Raw genomic sequence first — 16,080 nt, 5'->3', positions numbered from 1 at the left:
CACTTCCTACACATGGCGACTGATGTGACTGATTCTTCTGGACAGGAAACAGTAAGTACAACTAAACATGTAGTGTTCGGTCTTTTTTTTTTGTCTTCTGTCCGATGCGCGTGTATTGCTTGCTCGATTTTCATACCTCCCTTTCTCTCTTCCACATCTGTCTTACCGTTGCCTTCTTCGCTTCATGCCTTGCTGACTCAATACAGACTTCTTATATTCAGATAAGTTTCTTTTTTGGACAAGAGCCTGTCTTCATGAAAGCACCGATTTGTTCAAAGCTTGCTAAAAGTCCATGATAGAACAGTTTCTCCTTTCATCTCAACTTTTTCTTCTCCTCCCACTGATTGCTGGATTCTAATCCTCAACAACTTAATAATTGCTATGTGACAAAATGGGTAAAAGTACTCAGACAACTTTGAGCCCCGTAAACGAAAACTGTCATTTATCCATAGACTCTGAGGTACACGTGAAGACAACCGTGCATGTGGATCCAAACCGGCGGCGGGTAGCTACAGTAGAAACATCCATTTAATACCATACACTAGAAACAAGACAGTTTTTTTTTTCTCTCCTTTTTACTGCCTTTTTTAGGAATCAAATAAATCTGATGGAATAGCCCTTTCTACCACTGTTTATGCCAAAGAAAACATTTTTACTGTTTTTTTCCCACCTGTATTGCCCCGAGGTCTCTGCTAACAGGTGGGTTAACTGCCAACCCATCGGAGGCTTCAAAACCAGGTTAACTCATCTGCTTGTTTACGATGTATCTTGCCGTCGCACGTGCAGGCATTCCTGTGGAATTTGCATTGTTTCTCGCCGGTACAGCCTTAACCCTTCGCCATCAGGATGCCCTCCACCCTCCCTTTCATTATGTGTCCATGGATATAATGGATGACTGGTCTTTCTCTTTCGCTGTTTTTCTTCCATATCTCTTCCACTCCTTTTTTCTCTCTCTTTCTGTGTATTTCCCTCTGTTTCTGCATCTCTGTCTCTGTTTCGGTGGCTTTGTCTCTGTCTCTCTCTCTTCCTTTTACCATCTGCTGACAGATCGAACGTGTGGACCCAATGATCAAACTTTCACCTGGAATAAAAACCATTACTTTTGTTCAGCTTTTCTCTAACATTCATAAATATTATAATTAATATATTTGTTTATTTTCTATCACCGTTTCCTGTCATCTTGGATGTATTCTGTTCTTGTAATACTTTTGTAGCTGAGTATATTTCATCTTACAACTCTCTTTCTGGCAGAAAACTGTTGGCAAAACAAAAGGTTGTTAGTCCCTCTTATCAACATCACTAATGAAGACCTGATGTTGGGTTTTTGTTGTTGTTTGTTTTTTATTTAAAGCAAGATGACAAGAACCAAAGCCCCACACTAGACAGACATACAATAATATAGGAGCAATCATCTGATCCAACAGACCCACCTGTTATAAGATAATGCCTCAGACGATAAAGCCGCTAGCTGTAACTGTCGACTCTGCACGTGGTGGTGTTGCTGCTGCAGTGGTTAACCTTGCTTACCTGGTGTTGCTATAATTAGCCCCCAGTCCTCTAAATTAGCCACAACATTGATTTACGCCATCGCCTTGTTTTCCCAAGAATTGCTTTCATTTTTCTGCTTTCACGCCGTTACTCGCGGAATGCACCTCCCACCCCATCCCACCCCATCCCACCTCCCTTTCCACACCAGCGGCAGGAGCAGAAAATCACTTTATTTATGTCCTAGAAGAACCATCTCACTATCCTTAAATGCAGACACATATGCTAGAGATGATAATAAAAACATTACGCGCTGCTGTTGTTGTTTACATCTACACGTGTGATGACGTAAGATGCTTGTGGAGTTGCGCGTTTAGTCTATAAATAGAAATTCTTATTTTCGTGTTCTGTTTTCATTTTCTCTGTGTCTATTTTAGTGTAACAGATTATTTGAGTAGTTCTCTCTCCACACACACACACGCGTTCTCACTCACGCACACTGACACACACTCATGTTCTTCTGTCGTCATCATCAGTCACCTCCTATGAAAGGTAACAGCCTTCTCTACTTGTCTTACCCGGCCCCTCCCCATCTCCGACACCGACCCAGATATCGGCCCCTCATGTTGACTATAAGGCTATCTTGCCTGATGTCTTTCCTGTCAACTCGTCTGTCTACATCCCCAGCCTCCCTGTCTACAACTCCAACCCTTCTTACATCCACATCTCTCTCGTTATACCCAACGAGCTGCATGTGTATCCTCAGTACCCGTGTGTACATCGGACCCCAGCCCTTGATTACAGCCCCTTAAAATCTCTCTGTAAATTGAAATCCCGAAAGAAAGACCTGAGCAGGAATCGAACTGGAGACTTCGAAATGGAACGAACTAGCCGCCACGCAACAGTTCCACGCCGCCTCCTCCACCATCCATCCGCCCTAACCTACAAAACAAAACTAAATAAAAATAAAGATTTTCCTACTTCTGTCAGGTCGTTACGGGGCCCGTGACGGAGGGAATGCGTTCAAGAGAAAAAGATGCCGAAAGGAATATTTATCGAGTGCCAAAAATGTCTGTGAGAAGTGTCATTGGGGCAGGCAAGGTGCACTTTTCACGAGATTTATATTGTTTCCGTGAGTTCTCATCACAGAATCAGACGCATTGCCTACTTTCAGCGAAGGGGAAAGGGGCAAAAAAAATATAAAAAATTGTGCCAGGCAGAGGTTACAGGGTGGAGTTGTAGTGTTTTTGTGTACTGTACGAGTGCATCATTGCGTTTGTTTCTGTGTCAGTGAGACAACACGCAACCAGAGCTTGCACCTGGAAATGCTTCCGGCGGAAGTAGCCTCAGAGTCGTGCTCGTGCGCGCGCAGCAACGCCTAATGCAGTGCGCACGTGCGTGAGTTTGTATCACGTGACACCGTGCCGGCTTGTCCGTATCTTCCAGCACGCGCCTTGATGACGTAATCTAAGTTACACGGTGAACCTCTTGCATGTAGCTGCTGGGTTATCAGCCCTTTATAGTCTACCCTCAGTGACCACACAGCGATGAAAAGGAAACCCACACTCAGCTATGGTGCGACGGAAGTAGTCCTCAGACGTTACACAAATTCTCTCCCTTTACATTGACAATTTTAGTGCTTTCACCCTGAACTCTCTCTTTTCAACAGCAAGACTAACTGCTTCACTGAAATAAAAGCCGAAATTTTCATTAAAATGTTTTTATATATTTTTCCTGGATCTTAACTTTTAAAAATTGCATTTTTTTTATTTTTATTTTTTATTTTTTATTTTGTTGCTATTTTTATTTTGATTGGTTTCTCATGTTGAAAAAGAAAGATTAGAACAAGGATTTTAACAAATGAAAACAACGTTCTCTCAGTCGCAAAAATACTAATAGAATACAAAAACTGTTTACCTAAAAAAAGTAATAAGTCTATTTCATTTACTATATCCGTCAAAGACTCAGTGTCCTTTAGGAAATGCACACATCTGACAGCCTAGCAGGCAAGTCTTAACATCAATCCGTTCATTGTGTCTGTCGTGGTCTCAGGAAAGCTTTACAGCAAATAAATGGCCGCTTTTTCTTACCTAATATCTTGCAGCATTGAGCGAAGGCAAATCTTTAGTGAGAAGACACGAAAGAACCCCCCATGCAGAGGCGGGTTGGGGGGAGGTTCTCTCCAATAGGACTGAACGTGACCCCTCAATGAACCATCGCCAGTCATTAAAAAAGAAAGTCAGTCCTGGTGTCTGTTCCTCCTCATCACCTTTGTCACATAAAGCGTTGAGCATACAGCGAGGTAATTAAAACAACAGGAGACATCAACAGAGGACATGTCCAGCTCTCTGGTATAGAAAGTTCATGTGGAGGTCACAACAATGCTGACACGCCCCTTCTCTACTCATCGATCTCGAGACACTTACACTCAAAGTGAGGCTACACCCATGACGTCACAGTTGTCCATGGGAGTCTTGAAGAGACGAGATCACCATCCGCTGATTTTCTGGGGCAGATAATTCCGCGACTTGCAGACTGACCTCCCCTACGTGCCCCCTTACACAACCCCTACATCCCATCTGAAGCCTGAGGTTACCGCTGGGAAGCGCTGCGCAGCTCGCTAGCGGAAGTTACCCGCCCTTGTAAGTTCACGAGGATCCGCGAGCTCTACGTCGTACGGCCGCTGGCACTGAGATCCCCCAGACGGTTGGTCTCCGTCTGTCTGATCTTTCTCCTTGGCAGCCTCCCGCGACTACACGAGACTCGACCGAATTCCTCGCTCACAAGTCGTCAGCAGCTCGTAACTTGACCATCGTAACTGGCTGCGCATGCGCGGTGCAGTAATTATTCACAAGCTGACGACAACATCAATCTACTGTAATGTCTAAAAGAGTACAAAACCCTACTCTGTCTGTCTCCCCAACCTCCCTCCTGTGAGATCACTTAGTGCAAGATACGACTTACCAAACACATCCAATATTCTTGGAGTTTTTTCCTTTTTTTATTTGGTTCTCCTTTTTTTATGGCACGCTTACTTGCAAGGTATTCGATTTTATTCCAGACAACTTCCCTAGACAAAGAAAAACAAGAAAAAGAGCATAAAGAACAAGAATTCATGAACAAGGAAAGCGAGACCATAGAATGCTAATAGTCTGCGAAAACATCAGGGACCGAAGCGAGGGTAAGACTTTGCCCTGGGGCAACGCGAGGAACTTAAGGAAAAGATTCTTGTTTCCCAACTTATAAAGCTGTGTCTAGCTTCATGTTTCTTTACCCTAGGATACCTTTGCCACCACTTCCGGGGAACCTGTGGGGTCGTAGTTATGAAGCGAGGGTTAAGTCGTTGCCCTGGACTCGAGGACGAGCGTCGTTTCCGAAGTTATAAAGAGGTTTCTCTTCAAGATGTTTCCCCCTTCAGCACTAGAATAAACCCGTGGTAAAAGTGTCACCGTGGGCTCTGGACTTTGCTTTATAACTTCGAAATAAGACATTTCCTTGAGTTTCCGATATTGCTATTGGCAAACAAGTTACTCTCGCTTCATAACTAAGACCCCAGGGGCTCCTTCTTCAAACATTATGCCCGCGTGATCTGTTTCCTGTTTACCCTGTTTTGGAGAAGCTGTCGTTTTCCTGCATCGCACTTAAGAAAACATAGATACCTTCTTCAAACCTTCGTTTCCCAGCGACGGGATGTTGCGATGGGGTGAGGGGAGTGATAAAGGTGAGAGGAGAGGGAATAAATCTCGAGATTTGAGGGAGAGTGAGATATATAGAGAAAACCATCTGATGAACGAAGTATTTAAGGAGTTTCTTAAGAATGTTTTTTTAAGAAAAACTTTTTTAAACTTTTACTTTATTAGGAACCGCTCATCTGCCCAACAATCTCGCGGACAGGAAGTAGGGGCAAGGAGTGCGTTCTTGGTGTAAAGTGTGTACTAGCACCACTTCATCAAGGCTGAGATGACTGATACAGTTGTTGTTTCGCTGTATATTTGGATCCAACGGTCGGCCAATCCTCCAAGTGTCACAAACATTGCATTGTTGACTTTACAGAATGTACTGCACGTGTGCGTGTTTACTCCGTGTGCGTGCATGTGTGTGTACATGTGTGTGTACATGTGTGTGTACATGTGTGCCCTCGTGGCCGTGAGAGCACGCACGGATGTCGGTGTGTACGTGTCTTTTGGCTCGTGTGTATGTACGTGCGTGCGTGTGAATCATTCGTTGTGGTGTGTGAGTCTGAACTGTTATATTTCCGAGAATGGTATTTGCATGCGTGTGTGTGTGTTCGTTCGTATTTCTTAGGAAGTACTTGTGTGTATATGCGTGTGTGAGTGTGTGCGCTTGTATTTATGTATTTTTAATGCGCGTGCTTATGTCCATGTGCACCTCTAAGTTTTGTGTGTATGCGTGTGTATGTTTGCACACGTGCTTTGCCTTCCGTTGCAGGATATGTTGCGTTTGCAAATTTTTTTTTTTTTTTTTTTTTGAGCCGAGTCCAAAACCAACTTGGCAGGCTACGTGACAAAGCCGAGGTGAAGTGCGAGGAAGGAGGGACTGCTGACATGCAGGTCAGTCTGCCAAACAGCTGCACTTAGGGTTTACACCGGGTGTACGAGTGTAGCTGGTGCTGTCCGAACTGCTGGTAGACTGCAACCTCCGCCTGCATCCCCAGCACCACACTCCCGGCTGTACGTCACTCGAGCCTCATCACGACTTCTATTCGAGGTTTTCTTTACAGAGAGAGACAGATTCGGACTTAAACAAACATTAAATAAACAAAGTAAACAAACTGCAAGCACGACAATGTCTTGCCTAAATCATTTGGGAGGCGAACAAGTACATGTGCACACCTACATTCTAGTCTCTATGATACTACACGCGTCTTCTGGCAAAACGTACAAAGACGTAACGCATCACAGTCCAACACGTACCATCTCCGTGACGAGCACGTTGAAGACCCGTTACAAACACTTTTCACCTCACGTACAGGCAGGTAAACAACTGCTGCGACCACGTAGCTCATCACGTACAAGCAGGTACCATGTTGTCGTCGTCGTCGTCGTCATCCTGCTCCGACTTCTAACTACCCCTTCTACTCCCCCCGTTAACCCCCCTGCACTGAGGCTGTTTCAGGTTTTCCGCTCGGCAAGTGTGGTTACGTGCAGAAAACGTCGTGCACCACACAGTCTTTCTCAAATCTCGTGTCCTCCTCAGCTAGGGGTCTGCCACCTTCTCTCCCCCTGACATCCCCCGCCACCCCCTACCCCCAACGGTAGCTACAGGTAAACTTGAGTGACGTCACACAGCTTATTGATCGCGCTGCCAGCGAGTGCAAGGTCATCCCGTGTCACTCGGAAGGGAATGGCGCTTTCACAACGAGGCCGAGGGGGGGTCTGGGAATCATGAGCAGGTTAGGAGGCGGCTGCGAAGTTTGGCAGCCATGGAAATCAAACGAGGGTGACGGCTGTGACATCTCTGTGACCCGACACGTGCACAGATTGTGTTCTGCGGTTCATGTTCCAAGCACGGTGCAGGAAGGAGACTAGGGTGAGGGGTTCGATGTGCAGGAAGAGAGGGAGGTGACATGATCGATGCCACGTCATCGAACAAGAAGTCAGGAAGTACGTGAGCCCCGCACAGGTGTTGCCTGTGTTTGTTACCTGTGTTTGTTACCTGTTTACTTTTCTGCTGGTCCAGCAACGTCCAGCTTGGGTCCTTGAAACCAAACACTGACCAGAGAGCTGAGTGTCTGCAGCTTTTCTCTGCCCACGACATCTGCAGTCCAGCAAACCTGATGATGAAGTTGGAACGAGAGTAAACAAATGTCAGACTGGAGTCGCTCTGGACACAATGAGATGACATGCACGACATCTGTAAACTTTCTCTGGACGTTGAGCGAAACTCACTTAAACTGTTCTTAGTGCTTAAAATCTTTCGTTTTGGTGGAAGATTGTGGGATAAAACATGAAGCACATTCAAAAGCATGTAGGATACGCGTGTTTCTTTGTCTGTATGCTTACTTCATTTTCGTTTCTTTTTCTTATTTTTTCTCTCCTTTTTTGTTTTGTTTAGTCGTATTTTACTTGATTTTTATTAATTATTTTTGTTTATTTGTGACAACGTGAGGCCTTACAGAAATCTTGCATGCTCTCACACTCTCTTCACACACTCATTCATTCACTTCATCAAGCAAGAAACTGCTGACCCTGTACCCAAGTTGTCCAGTTAGTGCACTCTGCAGCTCACCCCAAGGGTTGGGTGCGTCACCGGCCCAATCAGCTGACGACTGACGTGGACTGAGTGCGCAGTGGTCTGCGCATGTAGGAAATCTCCCTGATCGTCTCCCCTTCGCGAGTGCGTCAGCTGCACGCGAGGTCGCCACCAGAGGTCAGTGAGGTCGTGACACGGCCGTCACCGCGCAAGCGCGCGCGTGTCAACTTCCGCTGTTTACTATCTCTTGACAGCAGAAGCACCAGCTTACAGGGGCCGTGCGGGGACTGAGTACGACATGGAGCACCTTGCAGGTGTGCAGGCCAGAGCTAGAGACCGTTGTCGACGATGGACGAACAAAAACAGTTGTCGTGATCAGGAAGGAAAAAACAGAAAACAATAACAGGTGTGAATACATTACCTTGACCCAGTCTCTGAGCAGCGATCAGCAACTCTCTAATTCTCGACTGTCTCTTTCCTATGCTTTCCTTCCAATGATTTATATTCTCTCTGTACATCAAGAAAACAATACAGGTCAGGGAAGTATAAATCTTGTATCTGGATAGTGCCTACAATTCATACTTATCTTTTCAAAACAGGTTTGGTACAAACAAGATTTTTTTATACACTATACCGACAAAGGATTGCTGGTTTGAGTCTCCGATTGAGCCTGTGACGGAAAAACACAAACACTAGTGGGTATATATATATATACAAATAAAATGTCTTTCAGTAGCGGTTGGTAATTGAACTCTCTTCTCTGAAGCGCGAAGTTCACGGGTACGAGAGTTTTCTATCCTGGTCTCTTGATATTCTACTTCATCAGCAAAATGAGGATGGATATTTATAAAACGGAGCTAGTCCAGGTACTACATCCATATATATATATCAGTGAAAACTTTACCAAAATTCTGTAATTTCCCTTGAACAGGTGTTCAAACAGACGAGAATTTTACCTCAGCTACATCATGACAAGATTGGTCAGACCAACCACTATCATTATTTTTAGCTGGGAAAATAAATCAACAATAATTTAATCTCGAGTCACAGTGCTAAATATAATAATGTCCTGCTCAGATTAGTCCTTCCGAGATGGTTTTAACTCTCGAGATTGAAGAAGAACAGACAAGACGATGGAATAACATCCACACGACACCCACAGCACGTGCGGAGTCACGAGGCAGTCTGTCTATTTCTGTTCCGCTCTCGAACTAGAATGATGCTTGTTTAAAACTATTATTGAGCAGACGACTTTTATGGTCAGTTTCCCGGTATAACGGATATTTTCTCCGAGGGAGGTTAACGACACAGAGACCAGAAAGATCGTGCGCTGGGCTTATCACGTGACACATGGGGCGGTCAGAAGCAGACGACAGCCGCTGTTAATGGAGATCGATAACTCTTACCAGGAGTCGACTGAAGAAAACATAAAAAGAATGTACGCAACGATTTTTTTTTCTTTCCCCACTGGTCGTTTGGTTCAGAACTTCAATTACTTGCTATCGAACGTTCTGGGTTCTTAAGGCCATTTACAAACAAGACGAAAACATGGGCGGACAACGCAAGGCAAGAGGAGAGAACTCACAAATTGGCAAAAGGTGTTCCGGATGATAAGCTCCCCTCGTCAAAAGAAGCAGACGACAGCAACATTACGACTGCTCAGAATAGAGAAAGCATTTCTCTGATGGAAAAAAGTTTGAATGGTTGGATGAGAGAGAAGAAAGACTGACAAAAATAGAGTAATGCTGATTGGACAAATGCTGCAACAATGATTTCTTGGACCATTCCTCTCTCTCTCTCTGAGCGCTGTACAAACAGGAATTTTCTCAGATTGATCACGTGCGTCATCTGGGAAGGAAGACATGGAGACTAAACTCAGTATGTCCTCCATGGTGTCATGAATAAAAATAATTAAGCCATGGTGCATACGACCTCACAATATGTCAGATGCTCACCGGCGAAGAAAAGCTATCAACCTGTAAAGGGATGAAAAGGAAGAAGCAAGAAAGGAAAGAGAAATAATGAAGGAAGAAGGAATAAAGTAAAGAATAAGGAAAGAAAAAGAAAAAAGGAAAAAAGGAAAAACAGGAAAAATGAACCAAGGAAAGGCATACAGGAAGAAAAAAGAGAATTTTTAAAGAAGCAGGAATGCAGCCTAGAAAGAAGAAAAAAAAAAAAAGACTTAAAAATAAAGAAATCATGCCGGAAGAAGGAAGAAATTTAAAAAAAAGGACACAACCTCTAATTCAGAGACCACCGATAGTTGAAGTGCAAAATCAGCACAGAAAATCCGAGGCCTGATGTGTAGGAAGTGCGGAATAATTGTTTGGGTTTTTTTTTTTTTTTACCCGCAGAATAAAGATGTCGACTCATGGACATTTCAAGTCTTTTGTATCTCCTTCAACTTTCTGTCAGGTCCCGCGACCACCAGCAGCTTTGTGGCCGGTGTGTAGCAACTGTTAGCTTCGCTGTCATCCGGGTGTTTGATGTTCCAGTCGATTAACTCCGAGTAGCAAAAGTATCCTGACCATTAGTCTGCTTGCACTTGCGAATGCTTGGCTTGTCGGTATCGGGTGAGTTGACTTGCGGGTGCATTTGTTACCACAAAAGTTACTTTACTTGCCTTCTACAATAAAATGTAATGACTGCTCGGTTCAGCCATTTCTCGGTATGATTCTTTGTTTGAGGGCCCGGGTACTAGGCAGTAGTTTAACAGGATGCTCATTGTGGATGTGGGGGGATAACTGTGGGTGTTGCCATCACCTGCCTCCTCCAGTCTCTCACAAACACCAAGTAGGCCAAGGGCTTGGCGTGAGGCCAGACACAAGTCTGTCGACAAATCCGCTGAATATAATTTGTTTTTGACAGACACTTATTTAAGAAAAAAGATTCAGTCTGAAAGAACATGCGATAACATCTAGAATTTCATCAACTGTGGGGAAATAAGCTGCAGAGCAATGCGGAAACGAAACAGACGTCGCTGGTCTCTGCAACAGTGAGAGAGAGAGAAGGAGGAAGAACGATGACACAGGACCAAGCGAGGAAAGAGAATGTGTTAAAGAAAGACATCAGGAGACAGACAGAGAGAAATAAAGTTTGCCAAAGCGAAAAATACAGTGCGATAGGTGTGTGTGTGGCACAGAGAAAAAGTGAGACAGTAAGTGTGAAAGATAAAGTTTAACTCTTCCATCCAGATCTCTCATTGAAACTGAACTACAAATGCTGAAAGTTAATATTTAAGTAATTGTTGTAAATCCACCATGACAGAAATGCAGGAATCAATTCCTCCAACCCATCATCTCATTCTTTACCATGTAAGCAGGGTAGCAGCAGGGCTTCTCACCCTACTTCTCTCACAGCTCACCTCCACCCCATCGATCCCTAACTCAGTCGTGCACGTGCACAAGTTAGCATCCATCACACGCAGCAGCCGCCTCACGAGCCTTGGCACAGAAAATGTGTGAAGAATTCTGAGCACTATGTACAAGACAATCCCAGTCCCCAGCTGATGGAGTCTGCTCCGTGAGAAACATTGAAGCAAAATGAGAAATATTTGCTTTACACAGACTATTAGCAAAACGGTTGAACCCATATCACCCTCGGCACAAATGGAGGAGTTGGGAGCGGAGTTATCGAAATATTGTGGCATTGCTTAACCACGAACCCTAAAGCTAACCCTTAACTCTAACTCTAAGCATTCTTTTTGCTTTTTTTTTTTTTAACAGCACCAGAAAGAGTTTTCTCCTCAGCAAGTTTGTTGATGTTTACAGCTTCCGCCAGGCTTCAAAGGCGGCTTTACAATGGCTGAATGAGCCCTTTGGTGCTGGCACCAGTAAATCAAACTTGTCCTCATGGCTGTGAAACATTTATGGTATTTACTTTTGCTAATGAGCAAATTTACTTTGAGTGATTTAATCTTACACACGCACGCAGGAAACTACCCAACCCTGCCCCCATACACACACAATATGAAGAATGATCTACATCATTAAGTATTTCAGTTGTGTTGAGAAACTTGTTCCCGTGGTGTTTGTTGAAGCTCAACCCAAGAAGTCTATCATACTACTAATTTTTTTAATGGAGAAAAAAAGTTTAGGCGGATGAGAGGATGACTACCTTACTGGGACCCAGAAACAAAAAATAGAGCATGGATGCAGAAAAAAATCTCAGAAGAATTTCGCCAGGCAGAGAAATTGTCTTGCAGGGAGAAGCTATCTACTTACTTACACATATAGCATCTGGGTTACTTTTTAAACATGTGCTTCCAAAAGACAGCCTTCACCGAAGCACACGAATCATTTGCATGTATGCTGTGCACTTAGTATCTCACGTTTACCTATGACCTCATGCACTTTGAACTTCCAGCGCCATGACATCAGTTTTCTGGCCACAGAACACCTCTGGGCCAATCCCTTTGTCATCTCTTTCTGGTTCTGGTGCTAATTCCCCTCCGGTCCCTCTTACATCACCATCACCATCACCACCACCACAACAACACCGACTGACGACAGTAGGGAGGTACTGTAAAGGTGGGGGAGGGGGACAGGACATACAGGTGAAGGTCGCCGAGTGCCGTTAATGATATGTTCTTCCCTCAGACTGGCTTCAGTAATTGTGTTTAATGGCTTTATGACAGGTTTGTGAGCGAGCGAACAGGTTACTTGATAAAAGCTTCTTCGTCCAACTTTCAAATGAATGCACTGTAAAACTGTAAAATCTGCTGGAGAGGAGTTCACGTGCAGGGACATACCTAATCTTCTGTCTGCACCTCGCGCCTGAAGAAAAGCAAACTCGGGAACAGTGGTGACTCATAAGCTAGCCCTCCCGACTGCACACCTGCATACGTCACTAAAAAACTGTTAAGTTCAAGGTTTTTGGAGACTGAGGACTGAACTTTGCAGTTAGTTTTTTTCTACTTATCGTATGTACCGCCGGCACTTCCGGAACTTCTTCGTGTATTTAGATATGTTCTGTTGAGATAAGAGACATTCCCTAAAAAGAGGGTTGCTACTTAAGAACTCTTCAGGTGCAAAAGCTCGTTGGCTCTGCAGTCACGTGCACACAATGGCGGCACGGTCGTTAAAACGTCACTTGACGCACACCAGGCAAAGGTTCCGGCACACGCAAGGCATGCTGGGGGTACCCAGCCTCTTTCGGGTGTGTAGACTGGTGTCATTTCTCTGTTCGTTGTCTGCGTCCTTCACTTACCCTCCAGGTTGGCGCTGGGGACTTTTTTTCGCCCATCACCCCGACTTCGTTCACCTCCACATGCGCTTAGCGGCTTTGATCCTGTGAGTCGGTTGAACCCATGGACTGTAAATTCTGTAATTAAAGTCGCTTTGTGCGAAGACTTGGCACGAGGAGCGGATATTGCGATCTGGATGTATCACTTTAAAACATGAAAGGGGTGCTATCTCAGCTTTAAGAGACAGAGCATGATCTAATGGCGGGGACAGAGGAGGCGCGGGGTATTCAGTTAACCGACAGCTCGTGGGTGGCGAGGACAGGGGAGACACTTTACAAAGGTCATGACCCTAGTTTGGATCCCTTTGAAATTGGGGCTTAGGTCAACTGTCGCATCAAACGACTGGGACAATATAAGTCTTTTCAGATGTGCAAGATGGTAAAAGCACGTCACATCACAACGGGCGTGCGTCACTGCAGGTATACGTTATCACAACGAATATCATAGTTTTTCGTATTGAGTCTGTAATGACTCTGTGCTTGTTTAAATTTAAAACGAACGTTGGGTGTGAGTCACAGGTTGAGTCCAACAGTTCATCCATTGTTACGTCATCATATTTCGCACGTTAGTCACACTGCAGACGTCCGATCGCTCAGTAGGTACATGATGGTGCACATCCCATCAAGATGTTAAGGGAGGTAATATCTCACAAACTTACCGACGCACGCGAACACGCACACACACATTCATGCAGAGAATGATGGGAGCTTGATGGGTGACATACTTCCGTGCGAACTCTGTCTGCTTCGTTCCTCTTGAGCTCGTGCGGGAAGCGGGGCCGACTGCAGAACTCATCATGCAGGTGCAAATTCTCCGACCTTTGCGCGAGAAACTATGGACGAGACTTCAGAGCACGTCACCAACTGTGAAGACAAAAATAAGTGTAACCCACAAAAAAACAAGTTTTTGGGTATCCTAAGGTTTTCTTCGCCTCATCATTCTGTAATAAGATTGTGCGCCTGGCATCATTTTTTTTTTTTTTGCTCCAAAAACTTGACAGAATATTTATAGGTCATAGGATCTCACAGGTCACGACAAGCAAAGGTCATCAGACGTGTTACCACAGCTAGTAGATGGGAAAGCAATTATGACACATCCTAGATTCTACTGACACATGACATGACACGGCTTTAACTAAGAATGACGATGCACAGTTGCTGTCACTGTCACTACATTTTTTGGCCGTCATCTCTGTCTTGTCTTTCCTTCTGTATATACAATCTCATTGTCATGATCGTGTTCATCATCAGTCTGATCCATCGAATGGCTGGCAAAGCGAGTGAAAAAAAGAAATCCGATTATCCGTGGATGTGTGTGTGCATAAAACTGCGCTGATAATTTTTTGATAATAATTTTCTGACTCACAGCAAAGAGAGCTATACAAGGGACAAACCTGTAGAGTGTGTAGAAAACCCTGTCCAGCTGGTTCTCGATGGTTCTGACCCCGACACACAGCCTGCTGCCTGTAGTTGCCACGGCTGTCCGAGTGCAAAGCAATTTCTAGAGCAGGAGAGTGGCAGGTGACTACTTCAGACCCCGCCTTGACGTTTACACCTGTAAATCTGTCTTGTGGCTGTTTCCTTGGCAATCCCCACAAAATTCCGCCGACAGATGGCGTAGACCAAAAAAGTTGTTTCGAGGTTCTGAGCGCCAAACTACGATTTCTTGGGATGTCATGTGACTGTCAGAATGTCTCGTCGGTTATGTAAAGAGGTCGGTCAACACCAAAGCCAGCTTCAACATGACAAGAACAGGGATCAAATAAGGTGCACATAATATATAAGCAACGATCAAGACCTTGTCTTGACGACTGAAGCTAAAACTTAGGGTGGAAGACCACTCAAGCAAGGGCTGTGAGCTCTTTGACTTGGTAAAGTGAGAGACCGAGATTCAATATCCAGATAAGTCTGTTAGCTGCAGTTTGCATCGGCAACAGCAACAGCAACAGCCAAGCTGAACGGGATTTGGCTCTGCAATATCATTCAGTTTGCCGCCATCTACGAAAGGTGTATTTTCCGATACAGGGAATAGAACCCAGGCTTTTGAGACCAAGTGTGTAAGGAAACTTCTCACAAACCTTTGTGGAACAGCAGACCAACGAACACATTCTCTCTCGACCCTTTTGTTCATCTGGTCTGGTCAGGTGACTGGACACAACACCGTTCTTCAAGGTTCTAAAGCGGATAGAGAAAAGAGAGATGGCCATCGGTCTAAATAATGGACAGACAGAGAGAGGGGAGGACGACTGCCAACATGCACACGCATAAATTCATTTTACAGAGCTGTAGCACAACACGAGGGCCATGCCCTGAGTGTCAAGCATTTCCATAACAAGCAATATGAACTGTAGAAACTGAATAACAAATGAGGACAGTGAAGATGATATATGCAAACCAAGCCGGAAACGTAGGGAAACTAGAACTCTAGATGTTGTAAGGCCACACTCAGAGGGTTGTGTCTGCTGGGGACATAACACGTGAGGCTGGTGACGTAGCACGTGAGGCTGGTGACGTAGCACGTGAGGCTGGTGACATAACACGTGAGGCTGGTGATATAACACGTGAGGGGGGTAAGAGTTTCAACATGATGGGAAAGAGTGTTCACTGTCTGGTCAATCTAGCCGTTTCCATCTTCTCGCGAGAACGAGTGGTGGAGTGGTGCAACGGTTAGCGCCTGTTATTAATACAGTGAGAATAAACTGTCCTGATTTCAGATCTCATCTCGGGCACGCTGTTCTTTCTCTGCACGTGCAGTTTGTTTACAGGGTTGGATGCTTTGCCTTGACATAACCTTAGTTGCTGGAAAACACCAAGTTATCCTCTCGGTAAGAGGAGGAAAGCTGGGTATCAGATGAGGCAAGGCCCCTTAGCGACTTGTCTAAAGGTGTACCATGTACCATGGCGCCACCTGGGCTCCAGGTTTCTGTTCATGTTTCTTTCTCAGAAATACCTCCCTCTCTCTCTCCCTCTCGCTTTGCAGCGTGATTCATAAGGCAGATGGGCGCGAATCCTCTCTCAGGTGAAAAATGATGGCAACTGTGGTCTTCCTAATCTGACTTACACTCCAAAGATATCTTAGCACCGAGGGCTTACACTCGGAAAACGCTAAACCAGGAGTTTACAGAAATCGAATTTCAA

The 16,080-nt window shown here is 44.8% G+C and overlaps 1 protein-coding gene across 5 annotated transcripts; it reads right to left on the bottom strand.

Annotated features, from left to right (window-relative positions):
- Window positions 1-567: 567 nt before the first annotated feature.
- On the bottom strand, window positions 568-14,542 carry LOC112567115. 5 transcript variants are annotated; one of them, XM_025243659.1, is made up of 3 exons: window positions 13,668-14,542; window positions 8,120-8,208; window positions 568-1,081 (listed from the first exon to the last, which is right to left on the bottom strand). In XM_025243659.1, the coding sequence occupies exons 1-3, from the start codon at window positions 13,739-13,741 to the stop codon at window positions 828-830; spliced, it is 417 nt and encodes a 138-aa protein (XP_025099444.1). In that variant the 5' UTR covers window positions 13,742-14,542; the 3' UTR covers window positions 568-827. The 5 variants fall into 5 exon arrangements, 1 of the variants encoding a protein (XP_025099444.1); XR_003099752.1 differs by lacking the exon at window positions 568-1,081 and having other exon boundaries at window positions 6,771-8,208; window positions 13,668-13,806; window positions 14,337-14,542; XR_003099750.1 differs by lacking the exons at window positions 8,120-8,208; window positions 13,668-14,542 and adding an exon at window positions 3,576-4,439.
- Between the last annotated feature and the right edge of the window lie 1,538 nt (window positions 14,543-16,080).

Source organism: Pomacea canaliculata, linkage group LG6 (genome assembly GCF_003073045.1).
Source record: "Pomacea canaliculata isolate SZHN2017 linkage group LG6, ASM307304v1, whole genome shotgun sequence".
In the NCBI taxonomy this organism is placed as follows: Eukaryota; Metazoa; Mollusca; class Gastropoda; order Architaenioglossa; family Ampullariidae; genus Pomacea; species Pomacea canaliculata.
The sequence above is the reverse complement of the archived record's forward strand: the minus strand, read 5'-3'. Positions and strand labels throughout refer to the sequence as shown.